The 21,009-nt window shown below is 40.9% G+C and overlaps 2 protein-coding genes across 8 annotated transcripts in view; both read right to left on the bottom strand.

Annotated features, from left to right (window-relative positions):
* Positions 1-2,387: 2,387 nt before the first annotated feature.
* scn3b (sodium channel, voltage-gated, type III, beta) lies at positions 2,388-11,889 on the bottom strand. Of its 7 annotated transcripts, none has more exons than XM_045703451.1 (7): positions 11,587-11,889; positions 11,046-11,141; positions 8,173-8,336; positions 7,679-7,904; positions 6,054-6,162; positions 4,175-4,262; positions 2,388-3,518 (listed from the first exon to the last, which is right to left on the bottom strand). In XM_045703451.1, exons 2-6 carry the CDS (start codon positions 11,098-11,100, stop codon positions 4,199-4,201), a joined length of 618 nt encoding a protein of 205 aa, XP_045559407.1. In that variant the 5' UTR covers positions 11,101-11,141; positions 11,587-11,889; the 3' UTR covers positions 2,388-3,518; positions 4,175-4,198. The 7 variants fall into 7 exon arrangements, with proteins under 7 accessions (XP_045559407.1, XP_045559405.1, XP_045559404.1 ...); XM_045703449.1 differs by having other exon boundaries at positions 4,197-4,262; positions 6,054-6,192; XM_045703448.1 differs by having other exon boundaries at positions 6,054-6,192.
* An 8,526-nt stretch (positions 11,890-20,415) lies between these two features.
* Positions 20,416-21,009, bottom strand: part of LOC123729171 (zonadhesin) — a 41,013-nt gene continuing 40,419 nt past the window's right edge. The window contains exon 44 of the mRNA XM_045703375.1: positions 20,416-20,991. Within this exon, the coding sequence (XP_045559331.1) occupies positions 20,611-20,991 (381 nt within the window). The 3' untranslated portion in view covers positions 20,416-20,610. The remainder of the gene's footprint in view (positions 20,992-21,009) is intronic.

Genomic DNA, 21,009 nt, shown 5'->3' on the forward strand with positions numbered 1-21,009 from the left:
TTTGGAAGATCTGACGGCCCATGACAAACGTTTTCAGCCTCAAAGAGGCATTGTCGTGCCCTCTTCACGACTGTGTTGGTGTTTGGACCATGACATGTCCTTAGTGATGTGGACACCGAGGAACTTGAAGCTCTCGATCCGCTCGACTACAGCCCCATCGATGGGAATGGGGGCATGCTCGGCCTTCCGTTTCCTGTAGTTCACAATCAGCTCCTTTTTTTCACCTTTATTTAACCAGGTAGGCTAGTTGAGAACAAGTTCTCATTTACAACTGCGACCTGGCCAAGATAAAGCAAAGCAGTCCGACAAAAACAACAACACAGAGTTACACATGGGATAAACAAACGTACAGTCAATAACACAATAGAAACATCTGTATACAGTGTGTGCAAATGAAGTAAGGAGGTAAGGCAATAAATAGGCCATAGTGGCGAAGTAATTACAATTTAGCAATTAACACTGGAGTGATAGATGTGCAGATGAGGATGTGCCGGTAGAAATAGTGGTGTGCAAAAGTGCAGAAAAAAAATTATATGGGGATGAGGCAGGTAGTTGGTTGGATGGGCTATTTACAGATGGGCTGTGTACAGCTGCAGCAATCGGTAAGCTGCTCTGACAGCTGATGTCTTGATCACATTGAGGGAGAGGTTGTTGTCCTGGCACCACACTTCCAGGTCTCTCATCTCCTCCCTATAGGCTGTCTCATCATTGTCGGTCATCAGGCCTACCACCGTCATGTTGTCAGCAAACTTAATAAAGGTGTTGGAGTTGTGCGAGGTAGTGGGTGAACAGGAAGTACAGGAGGGGACTGAGCATGCACCCCTGAGGGGCCCCTGTGTTGAGGGATAGCATGGCATATGTGTTGTTGCCTACCCTCAGGGGTGAATGCGGCCCATCAGGAAGTCTAGGATCCAGTTGTAGAGGGAGATGTTCAGTCCCAGGGTCCTTAGCTTAGTGATGAGCTTGGAAGGCACTATGGTGTTGAACACTGAGCTGTAGTCATTAAACAGCATTCTCACGTAAGTGTTCCTTTTGTCCAGGTGGGAAAGGGCAGTTGGGGCGGTATGCAAATTATAGTGGGTCTAGGGTGTCGGGTAATGTGGAGATGTTATGATCCTTTAACTAGCCTCTCAAAACACCTCATGATGACAGAAGTGAGTGCCACGGGGCAATAGTCATTTAGTTCAGATATCTTCACTTTCTTGGGCAATAGGAACAATGGCGGACATCTTGAAGCAAGTGGGGACAACATACTGGGATAGGGAGAGATTGAATATGTTGTTGTTGTGTAAAATGTTAATGAATTGCTGTGAGGGATTGGCAATATTCCAGCTCCAATAGAACATCAGGCATTGCTGAATTAATTTATGTGATAAATGAACTTATTTCAGAGCAGTAACAGCCTGGTATAATTATAAAGTACTGAATGTGGGTCACAATAGTGGGTTGTACCCTTTGGGAGATAGGACACTGTACCATACTCCATAGATACGCTGGTAATACAGAAGAGCATTACTGACTGAATCAGTAGCAGCACACAGATAATGAAATGTTTAACTTTCGTATCAATGTTGTAGGCCTATGCTTTAGGGTGCATTACTAGCTAGGGTTGTGATAACCCTTATGCCCTGTACTGTGTAGTCATTATCTTCATATCTCGCTAGTGCATGACCCGCACAAATGTTGCATCATGGCATGGTTACGTCGAAGCCAACCAATCTGCTCCCTGCTCGGTGCTTGCATGGGTTGCTATAACGACAGATGCTATATCTGTCACCCGGCAGCCACAGAACAAGAACATGGAGGCGGTGAGATTGCTCTCCGAGGACTGCCCCCCCATCCGAAGGTGTTTTACACCAGCTGTGCACTGTGGAGGTGGGTGGATGGATGGTACAGATGGATGGATGGTATAGATGGATGGCTAAACCTACCTAGACGTGGCCTAATTCATTCACACTCTACGTCCTCAGTCTTAATCAGCTTGGTGCAACCACCCCCAGTCCGTCACCACCCCCGGTCCCCAGTCAAGACATGTCATCAAAACCTTGTGGGTGGACTAGTCACAATGCATTTATTGCAAATGGGATGATGCTCCCTTTCCCTGTGGTATTCGCTATTCAGGCAATAACAAAATAGTTATCTGTTATCTTTTTTAGATATTTAAAAACCGTTGCAATGCCTTCCTCTGTTATTCGTCAGACAATCAGTGAGGAGGCTGACAGACAGCTTTGCACAAATCTTATCGACTGTTGATTTCTTTTTAGCATTTCAATGAAACGCGATCTGCTTGTCTCGTCTCCGTGTTAACTGCGTAATTATATTGATTTTCAAGATCAATGTAGAAAGACTTTACTAATCAGATGAGTATAGAGAAGGGTTAGGATACATTTGGAATGCATTGTCCTTTAATAGCTCAATACAGAGATACAGTGTATAAGATATACAATGACATATATAGTATGATAGTACACAATACAGTATATACACTAATTGTAACTATAGAAGTAGGCACACATTTGAGTCTCAATAGCAATGCTACTGTAGATGAAAAAACAGCAACCTCAACAACTAGCATATGGTTTAGGACGATCAAGTTTTTGGCTATTGGGGCGTACAGTAGTTGTATTCTGCAGCATCCTTGTTTCGAACATCTTAAGATGCCATTGAATAAACTTTATAGCTTACAAAAAAGCTAAGTAAAAACAATGCCATATTGACGGTGTGAGTAAAAGATGGAGGAACCTCTGGGACCAATTACTATGTGCCAACTTTTTTTCTTCATCTTTTGTAAAATAGCCTAGTCACTCTCTAAGATCCAAATACACAACATCCGCTCATACCAGGCTCTTTCTATGGAAGAGAATTGAACTGAAAGAGGAGCTTCTGACATAGTTGGCCTTTGAGTCACAATAAGAACCAGCGAGAGGACTCTGTGTTCATACCATAAACCACAGTCATACTGTGCACTAAATATTTTATTTCACCAAATAACTTAAGTGAAGTAAACTTGAAAAGGTATGCACTCCAATTTCTGTAAAAAGAGAAATAAGAGAAAAACCTTGACCCATAATCTCGTCATATTCTATCAGTAGGGTAAAAATGAAGTAAAAATAATGTACCAGAAGTTTTTATGGGCACCCAGTTATGTGCAGCGCAGCATAATTATTAGCAATTGAACAGCATTTCACGCGTTTGAAAGTGTGAGTAATTTACTTTGAAGTAATTCCTTGGTCCTCCTCAACACTAGGTTCTGTTTTCTTTCTGGGGGTGACGTTCAAATAGCATAAACAACGTATTACTCATCAAATCACTGCTGTCTGGCACAGAGCGGTACAGAGTGAAATAACAAAGGAGAGTGTACTTGTGCATTTGAGCTAGCTCACACCACAAGACCAAGACAAAGTTGCTGAGAGGTGTTGTGACATCTTCACTGAATGTTCCCTTTGAGGACGTCAGTCTGTATCGTCAGGTGACCATGGATTGCTTGGTGCACTGCTTGGTGCACAGTTGGTCAGTACCTGAAACAGAGGACAGACCAAGTTGCTTGATTGTGTTGAAAAAAAAATGCACACATTTCAAGCTATACCGGTTAGGTACAACAACGAAACATATTCTAACTCAGATTCAGAAATGTAAAACAATAACTTGCGACAAACTTTCTTCCATTTAAAAAACAGAAAGTAGCACTCTAAAAACATGTACTGAGCCTCACACAGCCCCATAGCAATACTAACAAAAAGTGTCTTTGTCCACTTTTCTGAGAACTCAGCAGGTGGTATGTTCAGAGTGTTCAAAGGCCTCATTTCTTTCGCTGTTGCGATCGGGCCACTCTCCCTTTGAAAACGACACTTAAATCAAGTACCACAGAATCCCATGTGGAGTGTAGATTTATTATATAAAACTATTGCTTTCGCCTCATTAATTTCACTATTAGGTAGACTTTTAATATTAGTACTATGAGTGAGAAAGAGCTGATGGTAAATTAGGATAAAGCAGAGAGATGAGTGGTTGATGAAGGGAACGTTATTACTATGACGTGAGGGAGTCATGTCTTGTGGAAGAAAATGGCAGATGCAGGTGCAGCAGAAAGAGACTCGGGTTAGTTACATACAACGAGTTGAAGGGGAGAGTGATTTTCTGATCGAGATCAGATTGAGAGGCACGTTCAAAATACCGTATTGGTGTGAGACAATCACTTTTATTCTGTAACTGGAACACCCAGGTTGTCTTTATTTTCTGAGGGAATGGCTAGGTAGTTTGTCCTGTAGATGGGCGGAAAGAGAGGCAAATCTGAGACCCTGTGGTGCATCCATGGAGCATGATACTGTGTACATTTCATTGGGCCTTTCTTATTGAACTCTGTCAATGCAAAAAAATATTGAGACAATTGGGATACATTAGCGTTGGGAATGTTCCAGTTTATTCGTGACAATATGCCAACAGCAATATCGAACATAAGCCTGGATACTGACTTAGAAACTATGACGCTGATTTCTTTCAACTTTCGGATTCCCACAGCCCATGAGTTAGCCTATTTCTTAGCCATTATTCTATAAGAAAAATGTATCCAAGTAAGAGAACCATGTCAAATGAAAGTGGGAAAACAGTAGGAAATCCTGTCTCCTAGCCAACAGTCCATGATTGATGGGATTTAGGATCACTAAATGTATACTACAGATCCTTTTAATCCTGTACTGTTGAACAGCCGGTCACATATTATGGCCGGCTGCCATCAGTGTGCCTCTATTGTAGTTTATCTGCTCAAACAGCTCAATACCAATGGCTGCGTCCCAAATGGCACCCTATTCCCTATATAGTGCACTATTTCTGACCAGAGCCCTATCAGCCCTAAGTCCTGTTGGCACTAGAACGGATGGAGGTCACACCTCGCAACACACCACCGGTGGTTAAACTTAATGTAATATTCTTGGGCATTGGGTCATTAGGCGTTGCCTCTAGACTGAGTGCAAAGTGCAAAGTGTTGTCTATTTGTGAAACAACTGTCACGACCCATGTAATATAGCAGCGTACAGTATACTCTCTTCATCCGTTCAGAAGTGCATTATTTTAACCCATTTCTCAATCGATTCCATCAGGCATTCTTTCAATTTCCCAAGTAAGTTCTGAGTACATATATCTTGCACTATTGGTACTTTTAGTGTAAGGTACAGGAAATAGTGTCATTGGATTCAAACATGCACTGTATATTACCCAATATCGTATTGTAAGGTCAAAATTTGATGGCCACTATCCACTGTATCGACTTCCATCTACCGCCCAGCACCATCACCAATCATTGGGAGCTGACACCACAGGAATATATTTAAGCCTTGGCCACAGAACAAGTCAATTTCGGATCTGGCTGCAAATCCACAGAGCACTAAATTGTCTGTTTGAAAATGGTGGAACAGGAGTCAGCAGAGCGCTCCAAACAATCCAGGGACCTCAGCAGAAAGACGACTTACAGTACTGAAACAGCTGACCGACTACTATTGACCAACTACTGACCGCAGGAGCCCTCAGACCATTACACCTCCATTATACTCTTTCACAGACCGCACAACCTATACATTGGATACTGCATGGCCTAAGAGTAAATGTAAACTATTCACCAACCCCAATTTATTGAAGGGCTCATAAAATCAGCAGGGGTAATGTTACGCCACATTGTCAGTAATGCTTACAGTGGGTAAGGCCCAAACTCCACATATAGTATGAGATACTTAGCATCGTATCCATACTGTATGTGCTGATGCCAACTCTAGTCGTCTATCATTTCCCTGCACCAACCATCTAGATACATGGTTCAAAGCAACGATAGAAGACTAGAGTTGGCCTTAGTACATACAATATGGACATGAGGCTATGATATACGAGGCTACGAGACACAAGGCTACAAGATACGAGGCTACGAGTTCCAACGCTACGAGTTACAAGACCTGATTACAAGATACGAGGCTGTAAGATCTAATGCTAAGAGATACAAAGCTACAAGGTAAAAGACAAGCCTATGAGATAAAAATCTAGAAGACACATGGCTAAGAGCTACTCACGCGGTGTCCTGGGCCTGCTCGTCTGACTTGGAGATCTTCCTGTAGCAATATACCATCTCCACCAGGAGCCAGCAGGTGAGGAAGACCAGCAGGACGTACATCATGATCTCTGAGTACAGGGCAGTGGTGTCGTCACTGGCTGCCAGACAGACACACACAACCCATAGAGATGGATACAGGGCACACTTGCAAAGTCGGTATTAGCATTGGCAGCGCCATCAAAGGCTTTCACCATTTTAAAGTAGTCAGCTGGGTGGGACTACCTATGGGTTAAGGAAGGATAACAGCATTCCATCCAAGTCAGCAGAAGGGATCAGCCAAATACTTCTGAGCAAAGATTCAAGCACCACAGGTGGTAGTTAAATCATTAACTTTAGCTTTATGCCCGTTCAGACTATACACACTCTAACAGAGTAGCTGGAGGTATACACCTTTTAAGTTTGATTACAAACCACCAATAAACTCATAGAAGTAGAAGAAGGAGACACTGACTACTTTGAAATTGATATAGCCCTCAATGGTTCTGCCCATGCTGTCACAGAAGTGATGATTCGCAAAGATAGGTATGCTCTCTTTCCATCTCTATGACAAAACCCACACCGCATCTGAATGGATAGAACACTGCAAGACGACAAAAATAGACAATGTATTTCAACTGCATTGGTTTGATAGGGACTTGCACATTAATAGTGCAGGTTAGATTTATACGTTTTTTTAAAAACAGTTTATAAGCGGAAAGATGTTCCTTATATTTAAATAAGACATTCTTCCTCTCTACATGTGAGAGTTGGATCTGTTGAGAACCACTGTGTCAATGAATTGGTGCCAAACTCCGAGAAGCTTGAGGGACAGCACTTTCTGTGTGAAACTCCCAAATCGCTGCAGAAAGATATAATTATCGTAATCCCTTCTTATATTGGAATGAAACATTGCTCACTGGTCCACAGCTTTTTTCAAATGGACACTACTATGGTATGAGATGCAAAAGAAAAGTTGTATGTTTGATGTAATGTACACAAGGGCAAACTAAAATATAGTTGGTAATGACTATTATCAAATGTAGATGTATGCAGATATGAACCAGCCACTTAAGACACAACTAAGTCTGTCTATGAACCCCAGTAGTTCACAATAAGTAGGCAGAGAGAGGTATTGTAAAGTGAATGTAGGAATAATTACATACAACTATATCTATTAAATAGTATATTTGAGTAAGGTGAGCATCCAGGAACCACCCGGTAAATAGAATCCAAATGATGTACATTATCCCTTATAATAGATAGTAAAGTAGTTGGTTAGAAGAAACCCTCTCTTACTATAAGAAGGCTTCAATTAGCTTTGATAATAATAAAAACAGAATAAAAACACACAATTACTCATACAATAAAATGATGAATGTTGTTTTATGCAAATTGTAAATACAATTAACATACCTAATAGCGCCTAAGAAAAATAATACATTATACTTTTAAGTTTTGTCAAAACACATGGCAACAACCAAGGAGAAGCACATGTAAATATGCAAATCACACATCGCCAACCACAGATAGTTAAGCCTCCAGCAAGGAGCTTGAAAGCACAGGAAGTACAATTACAAAATAGGAAGAAACAGGAAGTGCTCTTACCTTCCTCTCTGACCACCAGGTTGATTACCAGGGTTTTGGTAACCGAGTGCGAGTAGGAGTCAAACTCAAACTGTCGGAACACCACACAATTGTAGGTGCCTGTGTCGTTCATTGTGACGTTGAGGATACTGATGGAGAGTTCCTGCAAGTCTTTACTTCCATTCCACACCAGGCGACCCTGCCAAGGCCCCTCCAGCTCCCTGGGGTGACCATCAAACAGGTAGATCTGAGGGCGACATAGCAGGCATGCAGGCACACACATACACACACACACAATAATCGTTGATAGCTAACTTTGCCTCATAGTTCAAAGTACTTGTAGACCATACAGCCTGACCAGGAAAAACCTCCATGCCCTAGTTATGGGCAATCATTCCCGGTCAGGTCACATGGTCAGGAAAAATGGCTGGTCCTATCATCAGGTGAAATAATTGTAATGAAATTGAAGAAGTTGGTGTTTGTGCGAATGGAGGAGACGGATGGAGGAGACCTACAGGGATGGGTCCTTCATCAGGTGGGATGTAGTACCAGTCAACGCGTGTCTCTGCACTGACCTCCTCTCTCTTCATACAGGAGATGCAGGTCAGTTTCATTGGGTTCCCAACGACTGCCTCTGTTTCCGAGGGCACATCCACACATACTGGCCTGCTCACCTGCACTGGAGATCGTAACAAACAGAGTGGCATCACACAAGCACCACACTGTAGCATGTACAGTACACATCACCCAGAGATACATAATCGTGTGTGTGTGTGTTTTTGTGTGAGAGAGGCAGGTTACTGTTTTTTTGTCATGAATATTGTTCTGGGGGCATCTCTGCAGAGTGGTCACTAGTTGGCACAGCCACAAAGTCATACAAACCCAACCCTAACCTTAACCCTGACCTTAACAACACTGCTAAACGTAATGTTTAACCCTAACCTTAAAGTAATACCGAAAAGCAAAACATTTTTTATAAATTTTTACAATATAGCCCCTTTTGACTTTGCAGCTGGCCAAAGGGAAAATCATTCAGTTCTACCTCCAAGACAAGACTCATGACATTAAACGTCAACCTACGTGTGAGAGCTGGCAGGGAACAAAAGACAAGAAAAACACAAACGGATTATTCTATTCAATCACACCCTCCGCCCATCCCCCCATGGTCTGTTGTCTGAGCGTGGTGTTCTCTCTGATAACCCTGTGAACTCATTTTGTGCCAGCCTTGGATGAGCTCCCTGTTGTGCCAGTCAGACTGGCACAATGCAGTACCATAAATACCACTGTTCTCAAATCGCAACTCACTCACCACATAATACACCCTCACACCCTGGACCAAAATAAATGTCACACTAGACTGACAACTGTGGACACATGCAGCGAGCGTAACATCATCCACCCCGCTACACAAGGGCTGAATCCCAAACAGCACCATATTTCATATATGGTGCACTACTTTTGACCGGGGCCCAGGTCGAAAGTAGTGCACCATATATAGGGAATAGGGTGCCATTTGGGACACAGGTAAACCCAGTCAAACCCAGCCAGGCTGCTATATTGATTGAGGGATGAAAATATGTGGTTTTCTGCATGGCGTCTTTGTGTGACTGACTGATGAAACACAGGGTTAGTATTATGTAACCCAGAGCCCCGGGCTGTCTGTCAACATCGATCAAATCTCCAGCTCATTTTGAAGGGCCATACATGCAGGCACATGGAAACCGGGACAGTCACAGTAGTGAAAGTGACACAGAAACATACTGGGAAAGGGGACCAAGTAGAAACCTACTCTAAATGATACAAAATGTGTCAGTAGCCTAATGTTATGTATGAATTCATTTATTTCTTATTTCTGAAGGGCAGCACAGACAGACCTCATCTGAGGCTTTAACTCACTGAGAAGTGAGAAGAGGATCTACTGTATGATCTCTATTTAAGTCCCTCTATTAGTTTGTTCATGTTTTTAAAATGTTAGAATAATACACTACTGTATATATATATACAAAAGTGGAACCCTTAGTGGATTTGGCTATTCAGCCATACCCATTGCTGACAGGTGTATAAAATCGAGCACACCGCCATGCAATCTCTATAGACAAACATTGACACTAGAATGGCCTTATTTACATAGAATGCCACCTTTCCAACAAGTCAGTTCATCAAATTTCTGCCCTGCTAGAGCTGCCCCGGTCAACTGTAAGTGCCGTTAATGTGAAATGGAAACATCTAGGAGCAACAACGACTCAGCCGTAAAGTGGTAGACAACACAAGCTCACAGAACGGGACCGCGGAGTGCTGAAGCACGTAAAACTTGTCTTTCCTCGGTTGCAACACTCATTACCGAGTTTCAAACTGCCTCTGAAAGCAACGTCAGCACAAGAACTGTTCATCGGAAGCTTCATGAAATGGGTTTCTGGGTTTAGCAGATGCCAGGAGAATGCTACCTACCCCAATGCATAGTGCCAACTGTAAAGTTTGGTGGAGGAGGAATAACGGTCTGGGGCTGTTTTTCATGGTTTGGGCTAGGCATCTTAGTTCCACTGAAGGGAAATATTAAACCTACAGCATACATTGACATTCTAGATGATTCTGTGCTTCCAACTTTGTGGTAACAGTTGGGGATGACCCTTTCCTGTTTCAGCATTACAATGCTCCCGTCCACAAAGGGAAGTCCATACAGAAATGTTTTGTAGAGATTGGTGTGGGAAAACTTGACTGGCCTGCACAGAGACTTGACCTCAATCTCATCAAACAACTATGGAATGAATTGGAACGCCGACTGCGAGCCAGGCTTAATCGACCAACATCAGTGCCCAACCTCACTAATGCTGTTGTGGCTGAATGGAAGCAAGTCCCCGCAGAAATGTTCCAACATAGTGGAAAGCCTTCCCAGAAGAGTGGAGGCTGTTATTGCAGCAAAGGGGGGACCAACTCCATATTAATGCCCATAATTTTGGAATGAGATATTCGACAAGCAGGTGTCCACATACTTTGGTCATGTAATGTATTTAGAATATTTTATATAAAAATGTTGCCAAATTGTATTTTATTTTACTTTAGGGAGTGATTACCAAAATCATGTCCTGTCTGTAGGCTGTGACGATAATATGTTTACACCTTCATTTTACTTTATACAAAAGTCAAGTGAATGTTATGTCACTTGACCCTGTCAAATCATGCCACGCTAGCCTTTGTCAGACCTCTCAAAGTGGTCAGTTGAACCCCCCCCCAAAAAAAGTCACGTAAATGATGACGGAACATAAATGCTTAGCTAAGTGTTTGATCGTGATGTGCCAATTTATGTCAATAACCGTCGCATCGCAAGTATAAGATAGGTGTGATTTTCAACCATTAGAAACAAATACATAATGTAAGTGCAAACACTTACCTACTAAAACCAAAAGTAATAGAGAATGCAATATAACCCTGATTCGAGTTCTCATATTCGGTGTTCTCTGGGATAGCTGTCTTGGGCACTCTCTCCCTGTTCACAATCAAAGAAAGAAAACATACTTTAAACTTCGAATGATCTCATATTTCATCTACAGTATTTCTATGGCGTGGTGGCAGATTGCCCTAGTTTGATTAGGCTATTTGAGGAGCGTAATTTCAGGACGATGGACAGCGCACCGCTACCCAGGAGATCAGTCTTCGATAATTATAACATATTCTCCGTAGAGATTTCACAAAGTCTGAGAAAAATATCGCTTTAGGCTATGTGGTGGTCTATCAATTTTGCGTAAAGTTGTAATGTCGAACAGGTTACACAAAAGGCAACGGTTGGTTATTTGCCAGTGTCTGAAGATAACATTAATTAAATAGTATAATTGACTGGCATGTTGCCTAAAATTCATCAATTATCTGTTTGTAAACTACTCCCACATTTTCCAGTAGTAGTAACTTTGTGGTGAGAAAAAAAAATAACTCACACACTCAGTCATTCACTCGATATTCCTCGCAGTTCCGGCATGAATAAAACCCAGAAGAGACCTGTAGATTCCACACTCCGGTTAGGCCACTTTCTGTTGTGAGATGTGGGTGAGCGTCTAGAAATCCTCAATCATACAATGACAATGGATTGTAAAAAGTTTAATATGAAAAGCGAATAATATATTGGTTCGATGAAAAAAAAGGCTACTCCTTTGTCAGAATCTTCATAAAAGGAGGAGCAATCCGAAAATGACGTTTCTTCTTCCGCTGTCCGCTGCCTTTGTTTTTCACAATAAGCGACCACTTAGCGCTCCGACAATATTTTCCTTGATGCGCATGCGTAAAGGTCACTCCCCATTTACAGTAGGCCCTTCTTGTTCCCAAGCACATTGACAACAACAAGTAGAATCGACCATTAAACTATGAGAATGGTTTACCAAGGAAAAAAATTACAAAAGGACTAGTGCTCCAATTCCTTTTTACCTCAAATTAGTCCCTTTGGAAGTTTTTCATGGTAAGCCATTCTCGTGATTTTATGTCATGGTTGTTGAGCACCCCTCCTTTTCCTTTGTTTGCTGAAGTGCAAAGGCCTCCCTGAACTCCTACCATTAAACTATTTGCTTTCCTACTTTTAACCAATTGACCTTTCACTCTAAATAAATAACACATTTCAAAATGGCTATTTACATGAAACATTAGTACCCTTAAATTGTGCACTCTGATCAATTATACTTGCAGGCTATTATAATTATCTTCAAATGTATATACAGTAACAGTTAAAGGTTTGGACACCTACTCATTGAAGGGTTTTTCTTTATTTTTAGTTTGTTCTACATTGTAGAATAAAACTATGAAATAACACATAAGAATTCATTTAGTAACCAAAAAAGTGTTAAACAAATAAAAATATGCTTTAGGTTTTAGATTCTTCAAAGTAGCCACCCTTTGCCTTGATGACAGCTTTGCACATTCTTGGCATTCTCTCAACCAGCTTCCAACATTCTTGAAGGAGTTTCCACATATGCTGAGCACTTGTTGCCTGCTTTTTCTTCACTATGTGGTTCAACTCATCCCAAACCATCTCAATTGGGTTGAGGTTGGGTGATTGTGGAGGCCAAGTCATCTAATGCAGCACTCCATCGCTCTCCTTGGTCAAATAGCCCTTACACAGCCTGGAGGTATGTTTTGGGTCATTGTCCTGCTGAATAACAGATGGTAGTCCCACTAAGTGCAAACCAGATGGGATGGTGTATCGCTGCAGAATGCTGTGGTAACCATGCTGGTTAAGTGTGCCTTCAATTCTAAATAAATCACTGACAGTGTCACCAGCAAAGCACCCCCACACCATCACACCTCCTCCTCCATGCTTCACGGTGGGAACCACACATGCGGAGATCATCCGTTCACCTACTCTGTGTCTCATAAAGACACGGCAGTCTGAACCAAACATCTCAAATTTTGACTCATAAGACCAAGGACAAATTTCCACCGGTCTAATGTCCATTGCTCGTGTTTCTTGGCCCAAGCAAGTCTCTTATTTTTATTGGTGTCCTTTAGCAGTGGTTTCTTTGCAGCAATTCGACCATGAAGGCCTGATTCACACAGTCTCTTCTGAACAGTTCATGTTGAAATGTGTCTGTTACTTGAACTCTGTGAAGCATGTATTTGGGCTGCAATCTGAGGCTGGTAACTCTAATGAACTTATCCTCTGCAGCAGAGGATAAGTGTGGCGGTCCAGAGGATATCCTGTGGCGGTCCTCATGAGAGCCATTTTCATCATAGCGCTTGATGGTTTTTGTGACTGCACGTGAAGAAACTTTCAAATTTCTTTCCGCATTGACTGAACTTAATGTCTTAAAGTAAAGATGGACTTTCATTTCTCTTTGCTTATTTGAGCTGTTCTTGCCATAATATGGACTTCGTCTTTTACCAACTAGGGCTATCTTCTGTGTACAACCCCTACCTTGTCACAACACAATTGATTGGCTCAAACGTATTAAGAAGGAAAGAAATTCCACAAATTAACTTTTAACAAGGCACACCTGTTAATTGAAATGCATTGCAGGTAACTACCTCATGAAACTGGTTGAGAGAGTACCACGAGTACGCAAAGCTGTCATCAAGGCAAAGGGTGACTACTTTGAAAAATCAAAAATATATTTTGATTTCTTAAACACTTTTTTGGTTACTACATGATTCCATATGTGTTATTTCTACAATGTAGTAAATTGTAAAAACAAAGAAAAACTCTGGAATGGGTAGCTGTGTCCAAACTTTTGACTGGTACTGTAATGTTTTTATATTTTAAAGTATTCCAACAAGTAATCCAATACCTTGTTAGCCTAAGTAATGGAATTTGAATGAATGCAATACCAATATCACTGCTCTTTAGTTCACACAGAACTGGGCTACAAAAAAGACAAGCCATCTAACAAAGACGGAGGACTGTTTTTCATGTAATACAAAGAGATTTTCAGTGCAGATTGTTCCTCAATCTTCTTAAATTTCTTTAAAGTTTGTTTTAGTTATATTTATTCGCACAAAGGAAGACAAGTGAAAAGCAAAACAGTGCAGATAAAACAAGGTAAAAAAAGTGTGCAGATGAGTTTTTAAACCCAAGAGGGCTTATATGAAAACTACATTAAAAGAAAAACTATATGTGTGTGTGTGTGTGTGTGTGTGTGTATGTATGTATGTGTGTGTGTACAATACAGTTTGTTCAATCAATTATACAAAGTATGCTAATAACAATTGAACATGATAGATTCAGTGTACAAAAAAAACGTGTTTGTTTGTGTGTGTGTGTGCGTGAAAGTGTGAGAGTTAGGCTACTGTGCAGCTCACAAAAAAAGTTAAATTCCCATAAAAAAAAGGTTCACTATAGGTCTTACTTCCAACATTGAATTGAGATGGGAGAGCTGTAGAAGTCTTTTTCTTGCTCAACAGATCATTGATGATTTTCCAAGTTGACTTTATATTGTTTGAAGATTCTTGTAATGCTAGTAAAGTATATTTTTTGGGATATCCGACGTAGATGAGTAAATGTGTTCTTATACTATACGGAACACAAATATAAAGCAACATGCACCGATTTCAACGATTTAATTAACTGAGTTACAGTTCATATAAAGAAATCAGTCAGTTGAAATAAATTCATTAGGCCCTGATCTATGGATTTCACATGACTGGGCAGGGGTTGTGCATTGGGTGGGCTAGGGAGGCCATAGGCTTTACCACTTAGGAGCCAGGCCCACCCACTGGGGAGCCAGGCACAGCCAATCAGAATGAGTTTTTCCCTAAAAAGGGCTTTATTACAGACAGAAATACTCCTCAGTTTCATCAGCTGTCCGGGTGGCTGGTCTTAGACGATCCCGACAGGTGAAGAAGCCAGATGTGGAGGTCCTGGGCTGGAGTGGTTACACCTGGTCTACGGTTGTGAGATCGGTTGTACGTACTGCCAAATTATCTAAAACAGCATTGGAGGTGGCTTATGGTAGAAACATTTACATTCAATTATCTGGCAACAGCTCTGGTGGACATTCCTGCTGTCAGCATGCCAATTGCACGCTCCCTCAAAACTTAAGACATCTGTGGCATTGTGTTGTGTGACAAAACCGCACATTTTAGAGTGGCCTTGTGTACCTGTGTAATGATCATCCTGTTTAATAAGCTTCTTGACATGCCACACCTGTCAGATGTATGGATTATCTTAGCAAAGGAGATATGCTCACTAACAGGGATGTTTTGCTTTTTGTGCGTATGAACATTCCTGTGAAGTTTTATTTCAGCTCATTAAACATGGGACCAACACTTTACATGTTGCATTTATATTTTTGTTCAGTATATTTGTAATTGGCAGAATTCAAGGGGGGAGTGATTTTTGAGAGAAAAAAATGTACTGAGGATTTTTAGAGACCAGCTGTAAACCATGGTTCCCATAACCATTTTCTGCTCTCTTAAGAGGTCTTAACAAGGGAAAGCAGTGGTGAAATACAGAATTGAAGGATGTGAGAAAAGTCTGGTAAGCAGACTTCACATCGACATGATTATAAATATTTGTGCTCGGTATTACTGTTGTTAAATATTCTACATTTAATGCTACTTTCAATTCCCACCTGTTCTTTTCCAGCTGACAAAGAAAAGTTAAATATTTCAGTGTTCATAAAGGCCAGTATAAAGTGTACCTGTTTTTGACACATTATTCAATGAATCAGTAAAAATATGATCAATAAGGATGATTGATGAACCGGTCACTTTTGTGGGCTTGTAGATGACGGGATATTCAGTAGACAGCTCGAGTATAACGTATTCAAAAAGTCAGATGTCAGTAAGTGGTTCTCACTTTTAAATAAATGAATGTTGTAGTCACCCAATAGAAAATTATCTTAATTTTTAATCAAATCCATGCTTGATGCAATGACATCATTAAAACTACCAATGTCAGTATCGTGTGGCTTATAAACACATCCAATTATAACCTTTGTACCACCAAAAAATTTACATTATGGAATTTCTATAAAGAGCGATTGATGATATGAGATATGAGATGATATGAGATGCAAGTGCAAGGTCCTCTCTTAGAAAGAATGTAAGACATTTATGAACAAAAATGGACAAGGTCATTGACAACAGACATCCAATGTACCACCACAACCACACAAATGTTATATCAGGTTGTTTAGCATCTGTAAGGAGAGCGCTTACTCATAGCCACTAATTTAATACAGATCAGTGAAGCACATATTTGTTTCTTAAACCCCTCAGGGTTGGGTATTGTGTGTAGATTGATGAGGGGCAAAAAATATTTAATCCATTTTAGAGTAAGGCTGTCATGTAGAAAAATGTGGAAAAAGTCATGGAGTCTGAATACTTTCCGAATGCACTGCATACTCTGACCTCGTTGTGTGCAGTATGTGTTGAGGGTATGTGTAAGGCATTAAACAAGGGCATTGTCATTCTGAGCACACCAAGAAAAGCCATAAGCCTACAGAGCTTCTAATGCAACCTTCAAATCTCCATGACTCTCTCTAATATTTGGTGCTTATAGCAGGATGATGCAATGATCTTTCATCTACATAAAACATCATCTGCATTTGACACAAAGCCATAAAGTCTTCGATGCCATTTTATTCCATTGTGTTTCACTGCTTCTCTCTGATATTACCTCTGAGAGCAGTCATTATCCACCCCATCAACCACTCACCAGTGTGAAGGAAGCCTGGGCTGCATCACAAATGTCACCCTATATAGGCAATATCGTACCTTTTGAGACGCAGCCCTAAAGTACTGATCAAGGATTGGCATGATATCAAATATACCCATTATGAGTCACATTGAGTATGAATTATGTTAGCTTTCCTGGTACATTCATTCAGGAAAGACTAAGCTGTTTAATGAATTGTGAGGCATTGACATATGGAACATGATCACTCAGATTTTTACTGTAATGGATGGTACTGTGTGTGTTCCATACATTGCAGAAATACAGTACATTCTAAACCAGCATCTAAAGCAAAGATATTGTGACATTGATACGCATTCCAAAATATTCTTACTTGTATTTCTCTGTGGTACTTCAACCTCTTAAACTCTCGAATGTTCTTCAATGTTCCTAATCTGGAAATAATCCAAAGGTTTATCCAGTGAAGGCATGTTAAAGCTGCATTCAGCTTCATAAAGCAGATACAGTGTACGTGTAGTGCTCAGATTTGAAGATTCAGTGTAATCTAACAATGAGATCACAGTGTTTAATCTAGTGGCCAATGTACAGTATGTGTATGGAGGAATAAGAAAGGTTTACCTCAAAGGATACTGTAGGTTGAAGGATTTAGGTTTCCTACAATGGATTGCAAATTTAATTTGGAATATGTTGTCATTCTATATATATGGATGTTGTAAGTGACAGTTTTTCAATGTTTATATATCGGAGCACATGGCTGATGCACATGCCATCAAGCAAGTAGGCAGCAATCATAATTTGAGTGACTAATTACACGGCATATTATTTCTAATGAAAACACATAAATAACAATGAAAATGGCAGTGGAACAGAAGCAGTGTGATGTTGCCAGCAAGCTGGGTGAGTCTCAGACACAGAGTAAATATGTCAAGCCTGGTGGCTGCCACCGCCACACCACACAAATAAGGGAACCATGGTAACAGTGATGCAGAAGGACCGGATGATGGGAACAAGGCAGAGAAAAGGAAAAACCCTTAGACTAACACAGGAGGATCTCAGCTCTGAGAAAGAGAAACCAAACTGGTTTGTTTATCATGCTCATCTCCAAGAACAAAACAAATAGATGTGTTCCTACCCACTGTGCACAAACTGGTTGAATCAATGTTGATTCCACGTCATTTCAATGAAATTACATTAAACTAACGTGGAATAGACAGTGAATTGACGTCTGTGCCCAGTGGGTACTGTGTAGGGTGAAAGTCAAGTAATCCATTTCCTAATAAATGTCATGTCCTGACCAGTATAAGGGGTTATTTGTTATTGTAGTTTGGTCAGGACGTGGCAGGGGTGTGTTTGTTTTGTGTTGTCGGGGTTTCTGGGTAGTGTTCTATGTTTTGTATTTCTATGTTCTATTTTCTAGTTATTTTATTTCTATGTTTAGTTTATTGTTTTGACCTTCAATTGGAGGCAGCTGTTCATCGTTGCCTCTAATTGAAGGTCCTATTTAGTAGGGGGGGTTTTCATGGGGTTTTTGTGGGTAGTTGTTTTTGCACTGCTGTGTATAGCCTGCAAAACTGTTTAGCTGTCGGTTTCTTGTTTTTGTGTAGTGTTCAATAAAGGTTATTTTGGTCTACTCCCTACGACGGCCGTGACAATAAAGGTACACACACCGCTAAGCTTTGAGGGTGGTGGTAATGCACTCCAAGCAAATCACTGGTGGCCTATTTACAGTAAAGTAGACTGATTAGATATAGACACCCAACCGGTAAATGGATGCACCGGTAAGCTGATACTTAGGCTCAGCAGAAATATGAGATTGTGAACCTGAATTGGGATGACCGAAAATGGAAAACTAGCGAGTGGTGTTCGGTAAGGAGAAAATGTTTTTTGAAACAGAGTGAAACAGGAAAAGTACTGTACTGTAAGAAATTGTCCAATAATAAATAAAAATATGTTACAAATGTTTAAAAATACAAATGTTTTGCCTCAAATGTTACAAAAAAAACGTTAAAAATATTTAGTCAAACATTGAAAAAAACATTAAAACGCTTTGTTCCCAAAATTTTTTTAAATTAACTATTGGCCTGTGTTTACGACTGCATGGCGTCCGGGGCAACAGATTCTCAGGGATTTGGAGGGATTTCAAGATTACAACATGATTACAGCATGTGGACACTGATGGAAAATGTTGGAATTTAACCGTGAAATCTGGCCAAAAACTATAGAAATGTTTTAATTAATGAAACTCAGTGCTGAATTAATGAAAAGTAGACAATATATTTATCCCCAGTAGTGTAGTTCAGATGTTCAATACAAACATGCATATGGAGGTTACGCAATCCTATTTGAAGACGAGGCTAGATTTTGAGGGGCCTGATCTCTGTTATGGAGCATTTTTTTGGTGGCATTACTGATACACTCATCAATTTCAATATTGATGTACCACAATTAGAGATTTTAGAAATGCAACAAATAAAACTTTTCAATTGTATGTAACACAGCATTATCCCCCGCCCCCAAAATAAATCAAATAGCAACACTTACAGTGAGTCTGTATCCATGGGATCCTGAAAAATCTTCCTTATCAAATGCGTTTCCTCCAAAATGTGTGCTGCTCCAAACAAAACACTAATAACCAAACAAGTTCAAATAACATTTGGAAGAAGTATTTTGTGTTTGTATCGTGCACTGTGTAATGCAGCTATCCATTTGTTATCGACAGACAGTGATGGGACAGGAACAGTTGTGAGCTCCACTAGCAGCTGGCAAAAGGTAACATTATGCCAACCTGAGGACAAAAACATACACAGGGCTTTCCTTTCTATAAATTACATTGTAGTCATTGTTTAAGCAACTATAGCAGAAATAATATTGAAACATTGCAAGTCCTTACACGAGAAAGACGTACGCTGGTTTACACTCTTCGAAGAAAAGGTGCTACCTACAACCATAAAGGCTTCTTCGGCTTACCCCTCCACAAAGAACCCTTTGGCTACCCTTTTTCTAAGAGCACAGTGCCAGTGCCAGCTGAGAGAGGTATGACAAGTAGTCAGATAGTGGGTGGTGCGAGATATGATATTCAGTGAGACATTGTTTCTAATCTCCGCGATAGGGGCTGTCAGGCAATGGAACTTTCTATGGGGAATCACCCCACTTTAACCCGAGACTTGGCACCAAGTCGTGGGACCTGATACTGATACTGAAGATTGGTCCAGCTGACCTCCTCAATCTGCTCACAGTCTAAGCCCACCCCCCTGTAGGAATACTCAATTTCTATTAGCAGAGTGCCCTGTGGATGAACTATCATGCAGCACTTATATTGTCTAGATTACTCAGCTTGGGACGGGTCCAGGGGTTGGAGCGATGCTAATACATTTACCGCTGCTCGGAGAGAGAGGGAAATGACCATAAATGGAAGAAAGAATATTGCGTAATAAAATGTTCATAAATACTCATGAAAGGTTCTGGGTCACTTCGTACAAAGATGTTGGGCTGAAACAAAGAGAAGCAGGCGCCAGAGCAGACTGGTCATCCAATGAAACGGTGATGTTTTGATTTGACAATGGTGGCTGAAGCCTGAAAGACATGCAGGGTGATGACCTGGAAAGTATTTCCACTTGGTGACATTGTGGTAAAAGCGATGCACAAGCATAATTCATATCTTTAATAAATATCACGCCAATGAAAATGGTCAGTTTGATTAAATCCGATGTGACGAACCTATTATACATCTATTGTTCACACTATACACTAAACTGTACATGTCATCTACATAATCATGAGACAAATCACACCAAAACCACACACTTCAGTAGTATCCCATTTTCACATGCTTCTAACTGGCTTATTCCCATACATCTAGTTCTCTGAAGCCTGTTTTACCCATGCTTGTCATCTGACTGCTTGGTCCCTGGCTTTCTACTTCCTGATTGTACGGGCTCTGGTTATTGTCTAGATTATGGTTCTTTGGTACCCTGCTGTCTAGGTCTTCCTGGTCTGGAGAATGAGCGTGTTCCTCATCACCGTCTGATCTATAGTTGTCTGGCTCTGGGTGTGGGCGATCTTGGGTCTGCTCCTCTTCCTCTGGACTGTGGCCGTCTAGCTGGCGCCGGCTCATCCCATTTAATATGATTTGCAGCTCGTCGAGCCTCTGGGATACATATTGTCTCTTCAGCTCTAACATCATTGTTCCATTACGACTCAGGGCCTTCTCGGGTGTTGCACCCTGGAAGGAACGGCGGGA

The sequence above is a fragment of the Salmo salar genome, chromosome ssa20 (assembly GCF_905237065.1).
Source record: "Salmo salar chromosome ssa20, Ssal_v3.1, whole genome shotgun sequence".
Lineage (NCBI taxonomy): Eukaryota > Metazoa > Chordata > Actinopteri > Salmoniformes > Salmonidae > Salmo > Salmo salar.

What these genes read in the sequence shown, in the direction of transcription:
- scn3b (XM_045703449.1), bottom strand. Translation starts at nt 11,100, where the DNA reads ATGAGAACTCGAATCAGGGTTATATTGCATTCTCTATTACTTTTGGTT. An exon ending in ATTACTTTTGGTTTTAGTAG is followed by an intron (nt 8,337 to 11,045) that starts GTAAGTGTTTGC and finishes TACGATCTCCAG; the next exon opens with TGCAGGTGAGCAGGCCAGTA. An exon ending in CTGATGAAGGACCCATCCCT is followed by an intron (nt 7,905 to 8,172) that starts GTAGGTCTCCTC and finishes TGTCGCCCTCAG; the next exon opens with ATCTACCTGTTTGATGGTCA.